This window comes from Rhinolophus hipposideros (assembly GCF_964194185.1).
Source record: "Rhinolophus hipposideros genome assembly, chromosome: 19".
NCBI classification, from domain to species: Eukaryota; Metazoa; Chordata; class Mammalia; order Chiroptera; family Rhinolophidae; genus Rhinolophus; species Rhinolophus hipposideros.
The window spans coordinates 18,167,263-18,184,004 of NC_138065.1; the positions used below are offsets into that span (position 1 = coordinate 18,167,263).

At 31.2% G+C, this 16,742-nt stretch overlaps 1 protein-coding gene across 7 annotated transcripts in view; it reads left to right on the forward strand.

Moving 5' to 3' along the window:
• COL11A1 (collagen type XI alpha 1 chain) overlaps positions 1-14,644 on the forward strand; it is a 207,811-nt gene extending 193,167 nt beyond the window's left edge. For 6 of the 7 annotated variants that reach the window (XM_081026892.1, XM_081026887.1, XM_081026888.1 and 3 more), the window contains 10 exons: positions 2,041-2,094; positions 3,002-3,109; positions 3,594-3,647; positions 3,750-3,785; positions 3,868-3,921; positions 5,570-5,819; positions 8,806-8,918; positions 10,449-10,517; positions 12,421-12,654; positions 13,912-14,644. In XM_081026892.1, coding sequence (XP_080883018.1) covers positions 2,041-2,094; positions 3,002-3,109; positions 3,594-3,647; positions 3,750-3,785; positions 3,868-3,921; positions 5,570-5,819; positions 8,806-8,918; positions 10,449-10,517; positions 12,421-12,654; positions 13,912-14,058 — 1,119 coding nt within the window. In that variant the 3' untranslated portion in view covers positions 14,059-14,644. The remainder of the gene's footprint in view (positions 1-2,040; positions 2,095-3,001; positions 3,110-3,593; positions 3,648-3,749; positions 3,786-3,867; positions 3,922-5,569; positions 5,820-8,805; positions 8,919-10,448; positions 10,518-12,420; positions 12,655-13,911) is intronic. The other variant, XM_081026889.1, reaches the window with a different exon arrangement.
• The last annotated feature ends 2,098 nt before the right edge of the window (positions 14,645-16,742 follow it).

Consider the following 16,742-nt stretch of genomic DNA (forward strand, 5'->3'; position numbering starts at 1 on the left):
TGTGTATATATACCACAACTTCTTTATCCATTCGTCTATCGAAGGACATTTTGGTTGTTTCCATGTCTTGGCCACCGTAAACAAAGCTGCAATGAACATGGAGTATACGTGTCTCTATAGAGAAATGCTTTCAGATTTTTTGGGTAGATACCCAGGAGAGCGATTGCTGGGTCATATGGTAATTCTATTAGTAATTTCTTGAGGAACCTCCACACTGCCTTCCATAGCGGCTGTACCAGTCTGCATTCCCACCAACAGTGTATGAGGGTTCCTTTTTCTCCACAGCCTCTCCAACACTTGTTGCTATTTGTCTTGTTGATGATAGTCATTCTGACTGGGGTGAGGTGATATCTCATTGTGGTTTTTATTTGCATTTCTCTGATGATTAGTGATGTTGAGCATTTTTTCATATGTCTATTTGCCATCTGTAAGTCCTCTTTGGAGAAATGTCTCTTCAGGTCCTCTGCCCATTTTTCAATTGGGTTGTTTTTTTTGTTGTTGTTGAGTTTCATGAGTTCCTTGTATATTTTGGATATTAGACCCTTATCGGAAGAACTGTTTGCAAAAATCTTCTCCCATTCAATCGGTTGCCTCTTTATTTTGTCGATGGTTTCTTTTGCTGTGCAGAAACTTTTAAGTTTCATATAGTCCCATTTGTTTATTTTAGCTTTTACTTCCATTGCCTTTGAAGTCAAATTCATAAAATGCTCTTTGAACCCAAGGTCCATAACTTTAGTACCTATGTTTTCTTCTATGCAGTTTATTGTGTCAAGTCTTATGCTTAAATCTTTGATCCATTTTGAATTAATTTTGGTACATGGTGACAGATAACAGTCCGGTTTCATTCTTTTGCACATGGCTATCCAATTCTCCCAGCACTATTTATTGAAGAGGCTATCTTTCCTCCATTGTATGTTTTTAGCTTCTTTGTCAAAAATTATCTGTCCATATTTATGTGGTTTTATTTCTGGGTTCTCAATTCTGTTCCATTGGTCTATGTGTCTGTTTTTCTGCCAATACCATGCTGTTTTGATTATTGTAGCCCTCTAGTACAAGCTAAAGTCAGGCAGTGTGATACCTCCAGCATTTTTTTTTTTCTTAAGATTGCTTTGGCTATTCGGGGTCTTTTGTGGTTCCAAACAAATCTGATGATTTTTTGTTCTATTTCTTTAAAAAATGCCATTGGGATTTTGATGGGGATTGCATTAAATCTGTATATTGCTTTGGGTAATATGGCCATTTTAACTATGTTGATTCTTCCAATCCATGAGCACGGAATGTCTTTCCAATAAGTCAGACAGAAAAAGCAGAGAACCCTATGATTTCACTGATATGTGTCAAAAACAAGACAAACACATGAGAAACAAAAACTATGATTTCACTGATATGTGTCAAAAACAAGACAAACACATGAGAAACAAAAACTCATAGACACAGACAATAGTTTAGTGGTTACCAGAGGGTAAGGGGGGTGGGGGGAGGGAGATGAGGGTAAGGGGGATCAAATATATGGTGATGGAAGGAGAACTGACTCTGGGTGGTGAACACACAATGGGATTTATAGTTGATGTAATACAGAATTGTACACCTGAAATTATGTAATTTCATTAACATTGTCACCCCAATAAATACATTTTATATTAAAAAAAAAGTGTATTGAGGCTTTTTAAAAAAAATTGCTGGAAAAATTTTAACCTTTGAATTTAAGTTTGGTACCACAGTATTTGATTGACTGGATATATAATTTGGAAACCCCTTCTTCTAAAATTAGTGTACTTAAGATGTTATCATTTCTTCTCAACTGAAAAATCATATTTCTGACTTCATATTCATTTAATCAAAATTATCACTGTATTTTATTATTATGGTTAAATAATAAACCACGTAGCTTTAAACACACAAAATTATTTAGAATCTTGATCATTACTTATTATTTTTTAACTTTATCATATTACCAAAACCAAACCTGCCTTGTGCATAGTAATATGATTCTGTAATTCATACCTACTTTATGTGTGTTTATTATTTCTCACTATTTAGGGACCTCCTGGATTACCTGGTCTCAAAGGTGACCCCGGCTCCAAGGGAGAGAAGGTGAGAATAAAAGATTGTGTTATTACAATTTTGATAAAACTTAATAGCAGAGGCAATAATTTTGCAGATTAAAATCACTCAAAAGGAAATTTCATAGAATGTATTTTTCATTCTAACCAAGGAAAAAGCTGTCATTCTTTAGCTTCCCAGATTAATTTAGAAAAGATAAATTATACATAGTAATAGTGAAAAATGTACCGGAACCAGTGTTATATTTTTTCGCTGTCTACTGTAGGAACCTAATGGAGAAAGCATATGTTTATACCAAAATAACCATTCAGAAAATAAATAGGGAATAACAAAATGCCTATTTTTATAAAAAGAGCTTTTAAACATGAAAATAAAAGAATTTAAACTAGAATATTTTTCAAATAGTAATTTGATTTCCCACAATGTATATTGAGTTGCATCAAATGATTAAAGAAAATAAGCCTTTTTTTAGAATGGCATTAAGTTTTTTGGATTATTTTTAAGCCTCTAAATGTCTCTTAAAATCTGCATGTTCTCTGAAAAATAGAAATTATTTCATATAAAATAAGATGCTTATTAAAATAATGAATTTTAAATTGTTTATTTCACTAATATTACAAATGGTCATTACTGGTCTTTAAGTTGAGGGAATTTCCTTTAAATAAATGGAACACTGCAGATGGTATTTTTAGAAAGCATTTTGTTCCATAATACTCCCAACCCTAAATAAAGATCTCACTTAATATAAGCAGTAAATGATCCTGTTAGGTGACATGAAAGGGGTTCTTAATCCTATATATTCAGAAAGTTTATTTTTTTAATCTAATTTTTTTACTTTTATGTTTTGTAAATTTAATGCGCAATTCTGTTATGACTATAATTTAATATATAGCTATAATTTATATAGTAATATATATATTTTTTCTGCCTTCCAAAGGGACATCCTGGTTTAATAGGCCTGATTGGTCCTCCAGGAGAACAAGGTGAGAAGGGTGACAGAGGACTCCCTGGAACTCAAGGATCTCCAGGAGCAAAGGGTGATGGGGTAAGGAAAGATCTATTTTTCTACTCCTTCTTGATTATACACACACAGATACCTGCACACATTCCCTTAAACTGACCAAGGAAATGATTTATAGCCTCTTTATTTTAATCTCCTTAAGTCAGTCATGGTTTCAAAAAGAAATTTACATAACCTAAGACTAAATAAATTAAAAATACATGATTTAAGTTAAAAATCACAAAAATTACTGTTCAATAGTTAATTATACAAACACTTTTTGAATCCCTAACATACATATCATTATGCTGAAGGCTGCAGGAATATAAATATATATAGACATTGAAGCAAAATTGAAAAAAAAACAGATTATCTTGCAAAGTTATTTTTTAAGATTCACAAAGGAAAACTTTTGGGCTATTCTCATGTATTTTTACATTCTCCATATTTTGCAACATACGTTGTTCTTAAAAACATGAAAATGGAATTGCTGAGAACAACTCTTTGATTTGAATGATTTTCTCCATAGGGAATTACAGGTCCTGCTGGTCCCATAGGTCCCCCTGGTCCCCCAGGCTTACCAGTAAGTACAATAAAAAGAGAATTGTTATAAGTAAACTTATAAATATACCAAAGAGACAAATTCTCCATATTTTTATCTGTAATTTGATTTTGTATTTTCTAGGGTCCTCAAGGTCCAAAGGGTAACAAAGGCTCTACTGTAAGTACCTTTCCCTTTGGCATTTTAATTTTTCAGGGAAGTCTTGTTCTCTATTCATCTTGCTCCTTTTTCTCTTTAACAGGGACCTGCTGGCCAGAAGGGTGACAGCGGTCTTCCAGGGCCTCCTGGGCTTCCGGTAAGTGCACGGTCACAAGAGTGATGTTCTGGCAATGAGCGTTCTAAGATGGCCAGTGACTTCCCTGAATTTATAAGGATGGAAAAGACACTTCTGTCAAAGTGCTGATTTTCCAGGAACTAGCAACTACATTAATTAAGTACTCAGGTCTGCATGCTGAGACGTGTGTTTTACTCCGTTTCACTCTTTGAATATAAAGATACCTTAATTATATATTATGATAACGTGTTCTTATTAGTTTTTCAAGAAAATCATATATTTTTTATGTCACATTTTCATGAAAGCAACTGATTGTATGCCACAAAGATACATTTATATCTGACACTAGGAATAAAGAAAGAGTTCAGATACTAGGCATTTTTTTCCTACTTCATATAATGATAATAATAAAAGCAATGCTAATAACTACTACTTATTAATGCTGACATTTTCCAGGCTTCCCAGAACTATTAAATGATAGATTCATGTGTAAAAACTTTAGTCTTCTGTCTTGAGCTTGTTTTCAAACTCTTTGTATATTAGTGTGTTAGGGCTGCCAAAACAAAGTACCAAAAACCAGGTGGTTTAAATCACAGAAATTTATTATCTAACAGTTCTAGAAGCCAAAAGTCCTAGATGAAACCCATAATTGAAAGTGTCAGCAGCATTGGTTCCTTCTGAGGGCGGTGGGGAAAGATACATTTGAGACCTGTCTTCTTGGCTTGTATATGGCTCTCCTCTCCTTTGTGTCTTCACATCATCTTCTGTCTATGCATGTTTTTGTGCCTACATTTTCCTTTTTATAAAGACAGCAGTCATATAGAATAGGCCCACCTTAATACCCTCATATTTGCTTAATTAATCATATCTTCAGGGACCCCATTTACAAATAAGGTGTTAATCTGAGGTACTAGGGCTTTGGACTTCTGCATGTGAGTTTTTGTGGGACACACTTCAACCCATAATTGCATGGGTTAACTATCTAGTATAATTCTACTCTTACACATATGTAAATTCTAGTCTGGTTACATTTCTTTAAGTTTGTTAATTTATAAAGACTTAAGTTATAAATATTTGAAATAAGGTAATGTGTATTTTTAAAAGTTGAATGTATCAGAATACAAATTATTATCAAGCATAGTAGACAACTCATTAGATAACACAAGAATCTTAAAATGGTGTTTTAATCTTTGGAGACTAAAATCTAGTTGTGAATTTAAGGACTAATTAATGAGGACTAATTAATAAATAAGAAAGCAATGCATATAACATGTCCACACAAATCTGTACATCAGTTATACAGAAAAAGGTCCAGAAATCATCTGATTTGTGTGCCTATCCCAGTATCTCCACTAGATTTTTAAAAAGAATTTACAAATTTTATTATATATATATGTATGTATATATATATATATATGTATATATATATATATACACACACACACATAGCTATATATATCTATATCTATCTATATCTATCTATCTATCTATCTATCTATCTATATATATATATATATATATATTATAGTAGCAATTACAGAAAACACTGAAATTAGGGAAAACATTGAAAAGCTAAACCAACTATAATATCTTATGACATAACCAGTAATAAAATCTGTGGAATATTTTACTTTAGGAAACAATTATATGCATATCATCTATTTTACAGGGTCCACCTGGTGAAGTCATTCAGCCTTTACCCATCCTGTCACCTAAAAAAACAAGAAGACATACTGAAAGTATGCAAGCAGATGCAGGTGATAATATTCTTGATTACTCAGATGGAATGGAAGAAATATTTGGTTCCCTCAATTCCCTGAAACAAGACATTGAGCATATGAAGTTTCCGATGGGCACTCAGACCAACCCAGCCCGAACTTGCAAAGATCTGCAGCTTAGCCATCCTGACTTCCCAGATGGTATGTTAATAATACATGACAAAGCAAATGTACTGAGCCTCTAAGTTACTGAGGTGCACTGTCAGCTCATTAATTCTAGTTAAATGTTTAATATAGTCTCCAAATAAAACTGCAGCAAACAATTATTAATTCTAAACTTATAGATAGAAAAAGTCATTTACATTGCATAATGCAAGGTCTTCTTTAGAAAATCCATGTCTGTTAAATAAAGTTTCATTAAATTATGACAAGATCATTTTGGATGATTACAGATAACAAAAATGCATTTTGCCTTGTAATAACTATCGTAGAATGGGTTTTATGTGTGCACACATTCGTGTGTATTACTATATATGAGTATTTATCTCCTATATCCCAACTTAGTTTACATTAATATGAGTAAAGTTAACATGATTAAAGAGCATAACTGAATCATATTTGACCCATTAGTTTAGCAATGATTGGATGAACAGAATATTAGAGAATTAGGCTAGCTTGGAGTAAAAATGTATTTTATTGATCCACAAATAACCAGAACAATTATGAACAATGTATTTGTAATAATAATCAGGATAATTTGTCATACCTTCTATTTGACAAAACCTTTACATACCCATTCTAAGAAGGAAACAGTTTCAACTATTCTTAGTTGACTAAACTCACATAATTACCAAACTAATAAGAGGCAGATATTTATCTCATTTTAAATCTCCCACTTTATGTGGAAATACCTTACCACTCTTTTTACTATTGGAACAATATAATTTTGCTCTATCAATCATATAATTAATGTTATAACTGAAAGCTAAATATCTCAGTGCAGATAGAAAAGTTTAATGCGATTCAGAAACAGCTACTACCATAAGGGAAGAATGTCATTAAATCCTGCTATCTTACTCTAGCACAGCACATTAAAACGAAAGCACAAGTAATTATTAATTGTTCTCTACAAGCTTATATCCAGGGTCTTCAAATTCATAATGTTTGTTCAAAAGAGATATATGTTTAGTTCAGTATTAATTCAGTGCTTCATAAGGAAAATAGCTCAGACTTCTGATCTAGCTGACTAAGGTAATCATATATAATTGAAAATCAAATGGAGAAGATCACATAAAACACCATATAATTAATTAGAACCTGAGCAATCAAGAAGAAATTTGGGGAATGGAAAGCTCACTCTGGACTATAATTCCCTGTGTTTTCCATAGAATAACTACTCTATTAATTCTTTAATGTGTTTATTATTATTATTATTATTATTATTATTATATTCATTTATGTATTTATTTGTTTAGTGGTGTCAGGCACTATTCTTCATGCGGAGATTAACAGATAAGCAGAAGGAACAATGAGAAAACTCTAAGTAGTAATAATAGCATTTTATGACTGATACTATGAAAAAATGAGTATTTAGATAACTAAAGGATTATTCCATTTTTGGATAAACAGAATGTTAATATTAGAGAAGGTGACGTTTAAGCTGAAACTTTAAAGAGATAGCCAGTCATGCAAAGAATCAAAGGGGTATTCCTGGCAGAGGATATGGGACATTTGCAAAGCTTTGAAGATGACAAGGTCTTGGTGTCTTCAAGAAACTGAAAGGTCTCTGGCTGAACAATAGTGAGCAAAATGGAAAAAGACTTGAAGTATTATGGAAGGAAGCAAGATGGAATCAAAAGAGACTGGTTAAGAAGCTCTTAAACTAATCTAGGCAAGAGATTATGGTGGCCTGTTTTAGGGATGTGACAGTAGAATAAGAGATGAATAAATTAGAGATATTTTGAACATAGTGTCTATAATACACTGAATTTATTGAACAAAGGTATCTTAGTAATTAATCTATTAATGTTACTTGAAAGAATACTTAGTGACAATGTTAACTGAATAAAAGATAAACATAATTCTTAACATATAATTCAGAATTACATATTCCTAAAAACCATAAGAAATATCAAAGATTAAGAGTGGTTATTCTGGTTGTTAAAATCTTGGATGCTTTTTATTTCCTAGTATATTTTTTTTCCTGAGAATTTCAGTTTGTTCCAGATGTAAATTTGTTAATGGTGTGAACAGAAAAATTGTAAATGTTTTTGTTAAATAGTATATTTCTGTACTAAGCTAAGCAGTGGGAGCTCTTAAAATGTTAAAAGTTCATAACCAGAGGGTTGACATAGTTCAAATTAATATTTGAAATGAAATAGCAGTGTGAAAAATGGTAGGAGGGAAGCAAAGTAATCATCACATGTATCAATTCTGACTCCCAATAACTCTTACCAAAAACCACATTGCCAATTATTTAAAGAATAACCTTATGTTTCTCCCTTACCATTTTTACTCACCTAACACCAAATTAATAGTCATGGTCATTCACATGATAAAATTTGTTCCTCATCATTTAGACAATGGCATTAGTTGCAAACTGCATTTAAATATAGGAAATTGACCTTGTTCTTAGGATCCCATTCAAAGGGGAGTACATTTACTGCAACAAATTTTTGCTGTAAATACAAAAGTGTGGCCCTTGAGGCTAAGTAGATACTATCGCTTTCATTGTTTCAAATGAATAAAACAAGAAAAAGTATTTGGCCATTATTCTCAGATGATTTAAGTAGTAAATAACACACATGGGATATAGGGTTGGTCCAGTATACCTTATTCCAATGTGCATGCAATTCATTATACATGGAAAAACAGAATGGTAACATTTGAGGAGGTGACATTGAAGTTGAAACCTAAAAGTAATAGGCACGCTAAAATAAAAAAAGGTGTTTCAAGCAGACTGTCTGGGGACATTTGCACAGCTTTGAGTAAGATAAGACAAAGTGTCAGTCTTTAACTACTCAAACATATACTCCAAGATGACCAAAACCATAAAAGGAATGCCTGAGGAAAACGATCTATGAATATTTATTTTACTTTATTTCTCTTTCTAATAAAATTTGATATATAATGCATTTGATTTTTGATATAAATGTATTTGTCTATGACATATTTTTTCTACTTCTAGGTGAATATTGGATTGATCCTAACCAAGGTTGCTCAGGAGATTCCTTCAAAGTTTACTGTAATTTCACGTCTGGTGGTGAGACGTGCATTTATCCAGACAAAAAATCTGAGGGAGTAAGTAACAATCTGTTTTGGTGGTGACTGTTGACAGTTCCTGCCATGTTTTTGCAATATTGAACTAAACAGGAAAATTATACTGTCATATTTTCACTTATCTGCTTTTCTTACAGGGTAATTAGAGCATCTCATTTGCATAAACATGAATAAGGCACAAAGTGATGCATGGAGTTAACAAATACTTGTCTCCTTTATTTTTTACCCAGATGTATTATTTTTGCACCTGCTTGCTCTCTAAAACTCTATGGCTTTCCATGACACAGCATAGTTGATTCTCAAATTTTAGTGCATGTATAGTATTTTTCATTTTAATTACCATGTGGTAGAACTCACAGCTGTTTATTATGCTGAAAATATACAATTTTATAAAGAATTATTTTTTGCATAAAATAAGAGTATTTTCTGTACTTGTGTACTTTTTAAATGTTGAGTCTCTTCAAACACATTTCTTGATTTTCACCTAGCAGTAGTTGAGGTCTATCTTTAAGCTAAAGGCAAATTAGTAATATAAGGAAAGATTTTTCACGAACATAATTATATTCTCCAAACATTATATAGGGGGGACATGTTGCTTTTATTTGTATTCTTTGAATAAATCACATTCTTCTTAGTAAATGGTGCGGACATACAGAGGCACAAATAGCTTTATGTGTATGGCTAATCTCTTTAGGAGAGAAGTTAAGTTTATAAGAAAAGGGTCGGGAGTATGGGCAGGAGACAAAACAACTTCGGTTTCCCAACCACACTCAGTAAAACTCCTCTAGCTCCCAAAGACGTGTGGGAAAATGGAAAATGCCTCCTCTTACACTGATTACTCAATTTCCCTATAGTGAGGCCTTATATACCCTTATATTTTCATGATCTTTGCAAAGCAAAACAATAAATGCAGATCTATAAATAATTCTAAATATTCTTCCCAGTGGGAAATGACTAGTCTTCTTCTTGCCAATGACTTTTGTTTCCATAGCATCCCACCCTTAGTTACTGGCTAGATACTTTCAGGATGCCTCCCTTGGCTATGGAATGCTAATGATACCTGTCTTGATGGCTCATGCCAGCTGGCATTATGAATGTTTCCTTTTCAAAGGGGTTACCTAAGAGTTCCACCTATGTTACAGTCCTTAGTATGCCTTTACCAGGTTATTCCTCCCCTTCTTCTTTTTGAACAATTAAACAAAACAGGAAGAAAATGACTCAGTCTTCACTAAATGGGAATTCACACCATCTATCTCAAATTATGCTCTTTATCTCATTTTGCGTAATCCAGGGTAGACTATTTGAAAAGCTCTTTAGCATCTTAGTATATATATGTATATCTATATATAAAATGTGTGTGTATATATGTATATATACATATGTGTGTGTATATATGTATATATGTATATATGTGTGTATATGTATATATGTATATATATGTGTGTGCATATATATACATATGTGTATATATATATATATATATATATATATATATATAGTACTAGTCATAATTTTTACCTATTTTCTAATTTTCCGGTTCCTTTGCAACAGGTAAGAATTTCATCATGGCCAAAAGAGAAACCAGGAAGCTGGTTTAGCGAATTTAAGAGAGGAAAACTGGTATGTTGTTGTTTCAATATAAAATGGTTTATCTTGAATTTCATAAGTGAAGCTCAAATTATGTATCTCTGGATTCTGACTATGAAAATCTAAATTATACTAAGCAGAATTCAGTGTGTTCCTTACATTGCTCTATCTATATCTCTTAGATCAGTGTGAGAAATATAAAATTTTTATATCATAATAAATGGAAATATACTAAATTTACTAAATTAATATGATCAAATGAAGTATGCATCTCATTGAGTACCTGAGATAGACATCATAAAAGTGGATTATGTTAGAAAAATCACGTATAGAGAGTATAATATCTATTTAGTATCTCTGACTCCAATATTTCATTTTCTTTCTTTCCGCTTGAAATCTAATTTATTTTTTGTTCTCTATTTTGATAAGAATTTTTGGAATATGTTTTTGTTTTGTTTTTTCTGGTTGTTACATTTGAAATTAAAATGAACTGACTGACCTGACCTTTTATTTGTACTATAGCACAAGTTTACTTGGATATTTCCATACAATTGCCAGTCCATTGTTAATTTTCTAGAGAGATTTTAAGGTTAGACGCCAAAACTAAATTTGTTTTTAAAATTTGTTTAAATAAATAAATATATATATGTATATATATATGTGTGTGTGTGTGTATATATATATACATATATATGTTAAATATTAATTAGAATATATCTAAATTAAAGTTTGTCACTTATCCAGGTAAATATTCAATTGCTTCATGTTCTTTTAAAAAGCTATTATTTTCCATTGATGACTATTTATACAGTTATTATCCTAAGCAAATCTACGTATTAATTAGCAACTTTTAGTGAAGTTCTTCACTTGACATAATTCTCTAGTTCACGCTTCAAATTACATATTAAATAGCTATGTCACATTCTCATCTGTTTATGAGTTAAAAATACATGCAACAGAGCTGTTTGTGTGGTTTTATTTTTTCTTGTTTTGTTTTGTTTTTCTTATAGTGCATTTCCCAAATAGCTTTTTCTCCAATCTCACAAGGAATCTCATCATCAGTAAAGATGAGGTAAAATCAACATAAGGAAGAAAGACACAGAAAACTGCCTTTTACACTGACTTAATCTATAATCTGAATGAATTTCTTAATTTTTTTAAAACTAAGCTTATATGTTTCAGCTGATTCCCATATATTTAAATTATACCTCATAAAACAATTTATGAATTTGATAAAAGAGAGTTTTGAATAATTTGTAATCAAGACTATTTTCCTGCCCTACATACGAAGTAAATATTTACTGACTCAACATATATTCAGTTGCATTGTCTTAGGCATTATGCTTGGTGCTGTTGATCAAATTATGAATAAGTACATCATCTAAGAATGAGCAAACAGGCAGGTCTGTGCTGAAAATTAGAAGACCACAAATGCCTCAGAAGACTATGGCCCCAAAATGAAAAAAGCAGGAACATGTTTAAATATTTGGGTCAAGTAGATATACTATGAAGTTTTTAAAGAAGTAAGTGAAGTCAAAGAACATAAAAATAGTTAACTTACATTGCACTGAAATTACTGTTCTCATTATTTCACTATTTTACCACTCTATTATTTAAAAAGATAGACAAACAATGAAAGATTTCTTGGAAACAAAAACATTTTGTTTTTTTCTGCAATTTTTACTGATTAAAACACTGATTTTTCAAACATAAGTAGTGCTTATATTAATGCAGGTGGGAATACAATCTTGATTTCATAAAATCCTGTCCTGGGTCTTCTGACCCTCGATGCACACTTTCTTTCATTAAGTAAAAATGGGTTTGTTGATTCATCCACATGCTTCCGGAATTACACTCCACCTTCGACAGTGATTTTACTCTTTTATAAAATAAAAGAGAAGAGTCTTTATGTGTCTTTTTATTTTTTTATCCCCAGCTTTCATATTTAGATGTTGAAGGCAATTCGATTAATATGGTGCAAATGACATTCCTGAAACTGCTGACTGCTTCTGCTCGGCAAAATTTCACATACCACTGTCATCAGTCAGCAGCCTGGTATGATATGTCATCAGGAAGATATGACAAAGCACTTCGGTTCCTGGGATCAAATGATGAGGAGATGTCCTATGACAATAACGCTTACATCAAAGCACTGTTTGACGGCTGTGCGGTGAGTATACTCTCTGTTTGCCTTCCTTCACAAAGGTGCAAGACAGCATGTAACCACCAGTTTGGCCCTAAATCAGATTCTTTCATGAAATAGATGTCAGTTATTAAAATTTGATGCTTAACACTGACATATTAAAATGCAGTATATTAGAAACTACTAACATTCACACACACACAAACACACAAACATGGGAATTCTGAAACATAATATAGACACATTTTGAAAGCCATAACAAAAGGTAATATTGGATCATGTGTTATTTTTATGGAATTATTCCTGATATTTGAATACTATTACAGTTAGCTATTCTTGAAATTAAAAACAAAAATCAAAAACCTTATTTTATTTGTCTCCCTTAATCATGATTCTAAAATGACAGATAAAAGAATCACCTTTATAGTATTTATACCATAGATAATTCTTCCCCTGTCTTTTGTTTATAAGAGTTAGTTGATTGGTACTCTGTGAAACCAGTTTAGAGAATTACTATCGTTGTTATTTTTATCCTCTGAAACTATCTTTTTCACATATGTGGGAATTTCATATAAGGAAATGACCCATAGAGCACCCTAAAAAGCTCATTGTTTTAGTGGATGACTAAAGAGAAGTCACAATTACAAATAAACAGGCCTATGCCTTCAATAAAATAAACAGAGTACACATATAGCAAAGACCAGAAAACAAATCATATGAAATGGAGCAAATGTTTTAGATTTCCCAATAGCAATGTATTGGTAATTTTTCACAAAATTAATACATACCAGCAGAAATATTTTGACTTTTGACCTCTTGCATTATAATTCCTGTACTGTATTCAAGTTTTTCTTGAGAAAATTTGACTATATATATATATATATATATATATATATATATATATATATATATCTTAATTATGATTATCATGGAAAGGATATATTATTTATGTAGGGGTATGACCCAATGCCAACATCAGTTTTCATATTAAACTGTATTAAGCAATTCAATAAGGTTCTCTTCAACTGTGCAGTATATTAGAGTATTATAGATTATAGTTGGGTAATTAACAGTTAAATATTAAATGTGGTTGTCAACATTCGAAATTTCAAGCCACATATGACGTCAGTGATAATAAGAAAAGTTATTACTACATCAATAATGGAAGTTATTTTTCTACTCTCTTCTTTCTTACCTCCATTCAGAGGCTTAAGAAAAAAATAACATGTGTTAAAAATATAAAATGATTGTATAACTTTTTTTTATTTCTGCTTAACTTTACAGTCCAGAAAAGGCTATGAAAAGACTGTGATTGAAATCAATACACCGAAAATTGATCAAGTACCTATTGTTGATGTAATGATTAATGACTTTGGTGATCAGAATCAGAAGTTTGGATTTGAAGTCGGTCCTGTTTGTTTCCTTGGCTAAGATTAGGACAAAGACCATATGAAATCAGCAGAAAATATATCTTGGTGCCACCAACCCATTTTATGCCACATGCAAGTTTTGAATAAGGATGGTACAGAAAACAACTTGTTATGTATATACGTACCAGTTAGGAAATACTGATGCCCTTGTGGGGGCAGAATCATACAACAAAAGTTTTGAAAATCATTAAAAATAATAAGATAGTGTGGCTGAGATGGAAACAGGCCTTATTCTTGATTCCCAATTTTCATCTCTCCTTTTCCTATTTGGATTTCTTTGGTGCTGTAGAAAAAAACAGAGAAAAATATATATTCATAAAAGATATGGTGCTCATTTCCATCCATGAAGAATGTGCTAAAACAGTGTGTTTAATAAATTGTAATTATTTTATGTACAGTTCTATACTGTTATCTATGTGTCCATTTCCAAAACTTGCACGTGCCTTTGAATTCCATCTGACTCTAATTTTATGACAATTGCAGAACTATGATGGCAATAAATATATGTATTATGAAAAAATAAAGTTGTAATTTCTGATGACTCTAATTCCCTTTCTTTGATTAATAATAAAATGCCTTTGTATATATTGATGTTGAAGAGTTCAATTATTCGATGTCGCAAACAAATTTCTCAGAGGGCAAAACGTGGAAGACTTTCGGAAGCACACTCCAATCAACTCTTTGCTGACAGTAACTTTGATGAATTTCTGCCAAAAAAAAAATGCATTTTGATGCTTTACTCAGTGCTATACCTCAACCTTTTTCTTTTCAGCATCCAGGATTTCACAGGATACTTGTATATATGGAAAATAAGCAAATTTCTATTTTTGGACAAGAAAATGTGTATGAGAAGCTATTTTAACAAATAGCTTGATGCCTCCATCAAGCAAACAATCAGATGTACAATTTTTTACTACCTTATATCATCTCTGGTTTTCAGTGTGCTTCATTCATGCAGGTTAATTTTAAAAGTTGGAAAATAAGCAATTATTTATGAATATGTCTACTGTTAATACTTTTCAATCAATCAACTTCTTGAATTTGATTCTAAGTTGCATATTATAATAGTCTCCAAAAATTATTTTACCTGCACCTGCCCAACAAATATTATTTCTTTCCTTTGAAGATAACATCATATATTATTTGACCTACTTAATTGCTAAATAACATATGGGTGGACTGTTACTAACAGAGCTTGTTTTAAAAGTCATACTTATTAAAAACAATCAAAACATTTTTTTTCCACTAAGGTATTTTCTTTCAGGTAGCTTGAAATAGTAAAATTTTAAAGTTACAAATTGAACTTTGTATCTATTTTAAGTAATATATGTAAGACTTGAATATAAATGTTTTATTATTTCTTATATGAAGTGTTAAATTAATTGATACCAGATTTCACTGGAACATTTTCAACTGATAATTTATCACAAAAGAGCATACCTGTAATATTGAAATTAAAACGTGAACATTTGTCATTCAGAAGTTCTTTTATTTTTGAAATCAAGTTTGTAAATGTCCTTTTAAGAAGGGAGATATGAATCGTATAAATAAACTCAAGTCTTGTCTACCTGGATTGGTCATTCTCTTTCTTAAATAGGTTCCAAAATACTCTCTACTGCAGAAAAGGCTTTTGATTTTATTTCTTGACCATCCAGATTAGAATAGTTTTACATTTTTGAAAAAGAATATTATCCTTCCGATGTAAGTTGTCTAAATTCTCCACACATCTAAAATAAATCACCACATGGTAATACTCTGTTTACAAAATAAAGATAGGTTATATTTAAAGTTTCAAAAAGATATTTTCATAATTAAACATTTTACAAACTCTGAAACATATGTTCATAATTCCAGCATTAGAAGCATTTCCAGAACTTTTATTTGAATTATAGTCTCTAAATCATACATAAAATAATATTGGTATCAAGAAGGGGTCCATACATCAGACAATTTATTTTAATAAATGTATATCAATGAGAGACTATTTTTCATATTGATCTGCATTGGGGAAGCTGCATTATTTGTCCATTTAAACAAAATAACCTCAAATTTGGCACTCAACAGAATTAATGAATAAATAACTGAATCGCCTCTTCTATTCCTTTTATGTATGGATATACTCTTTTGCATAGAGTCATACTTTTTTCTCTCCCTTATAATTGATTTAATCTGGGCGAAAGGAAGCTTAGTGGAATGGAAAAAGCATGTTATGCTGTAGTCCTGGCCCACATATATAAGTTATTCACGTGCAAACTAAGGAGAATAATATTGACCTTGCAGGCATGTGTGGGTCCTGGGCCTCATACACATAAAAGTTGGTCTCACCTTAAGAAAAATAATGTAAAATTATCAATACAAAAAAAAATACAGATGTTGCTATTTAGAAGTAACGATATTACAGCAACTTAACTAATTAAAAAAAAATGGTCCCATAGCATAATTATCCAAAAATAAGAATGTTTTTATGAATTTTGTGATGTACTTCTGTAATACTTTTATCCTACGTATTTATTTTTTGGCTGTAATCTCTGCCTCTTCATATGAGAATTTTATAATTTAATTTTCTATAGAAAGGGTAAGTTTCTCTAGCACATTAGATTAAAAAAAATTTTTTTTGTTTTGTTATCAATATCTTAGAGATGTTTCAGAGTCACATCTTATTGGTAAGTATTTTTTTTAGTTTTA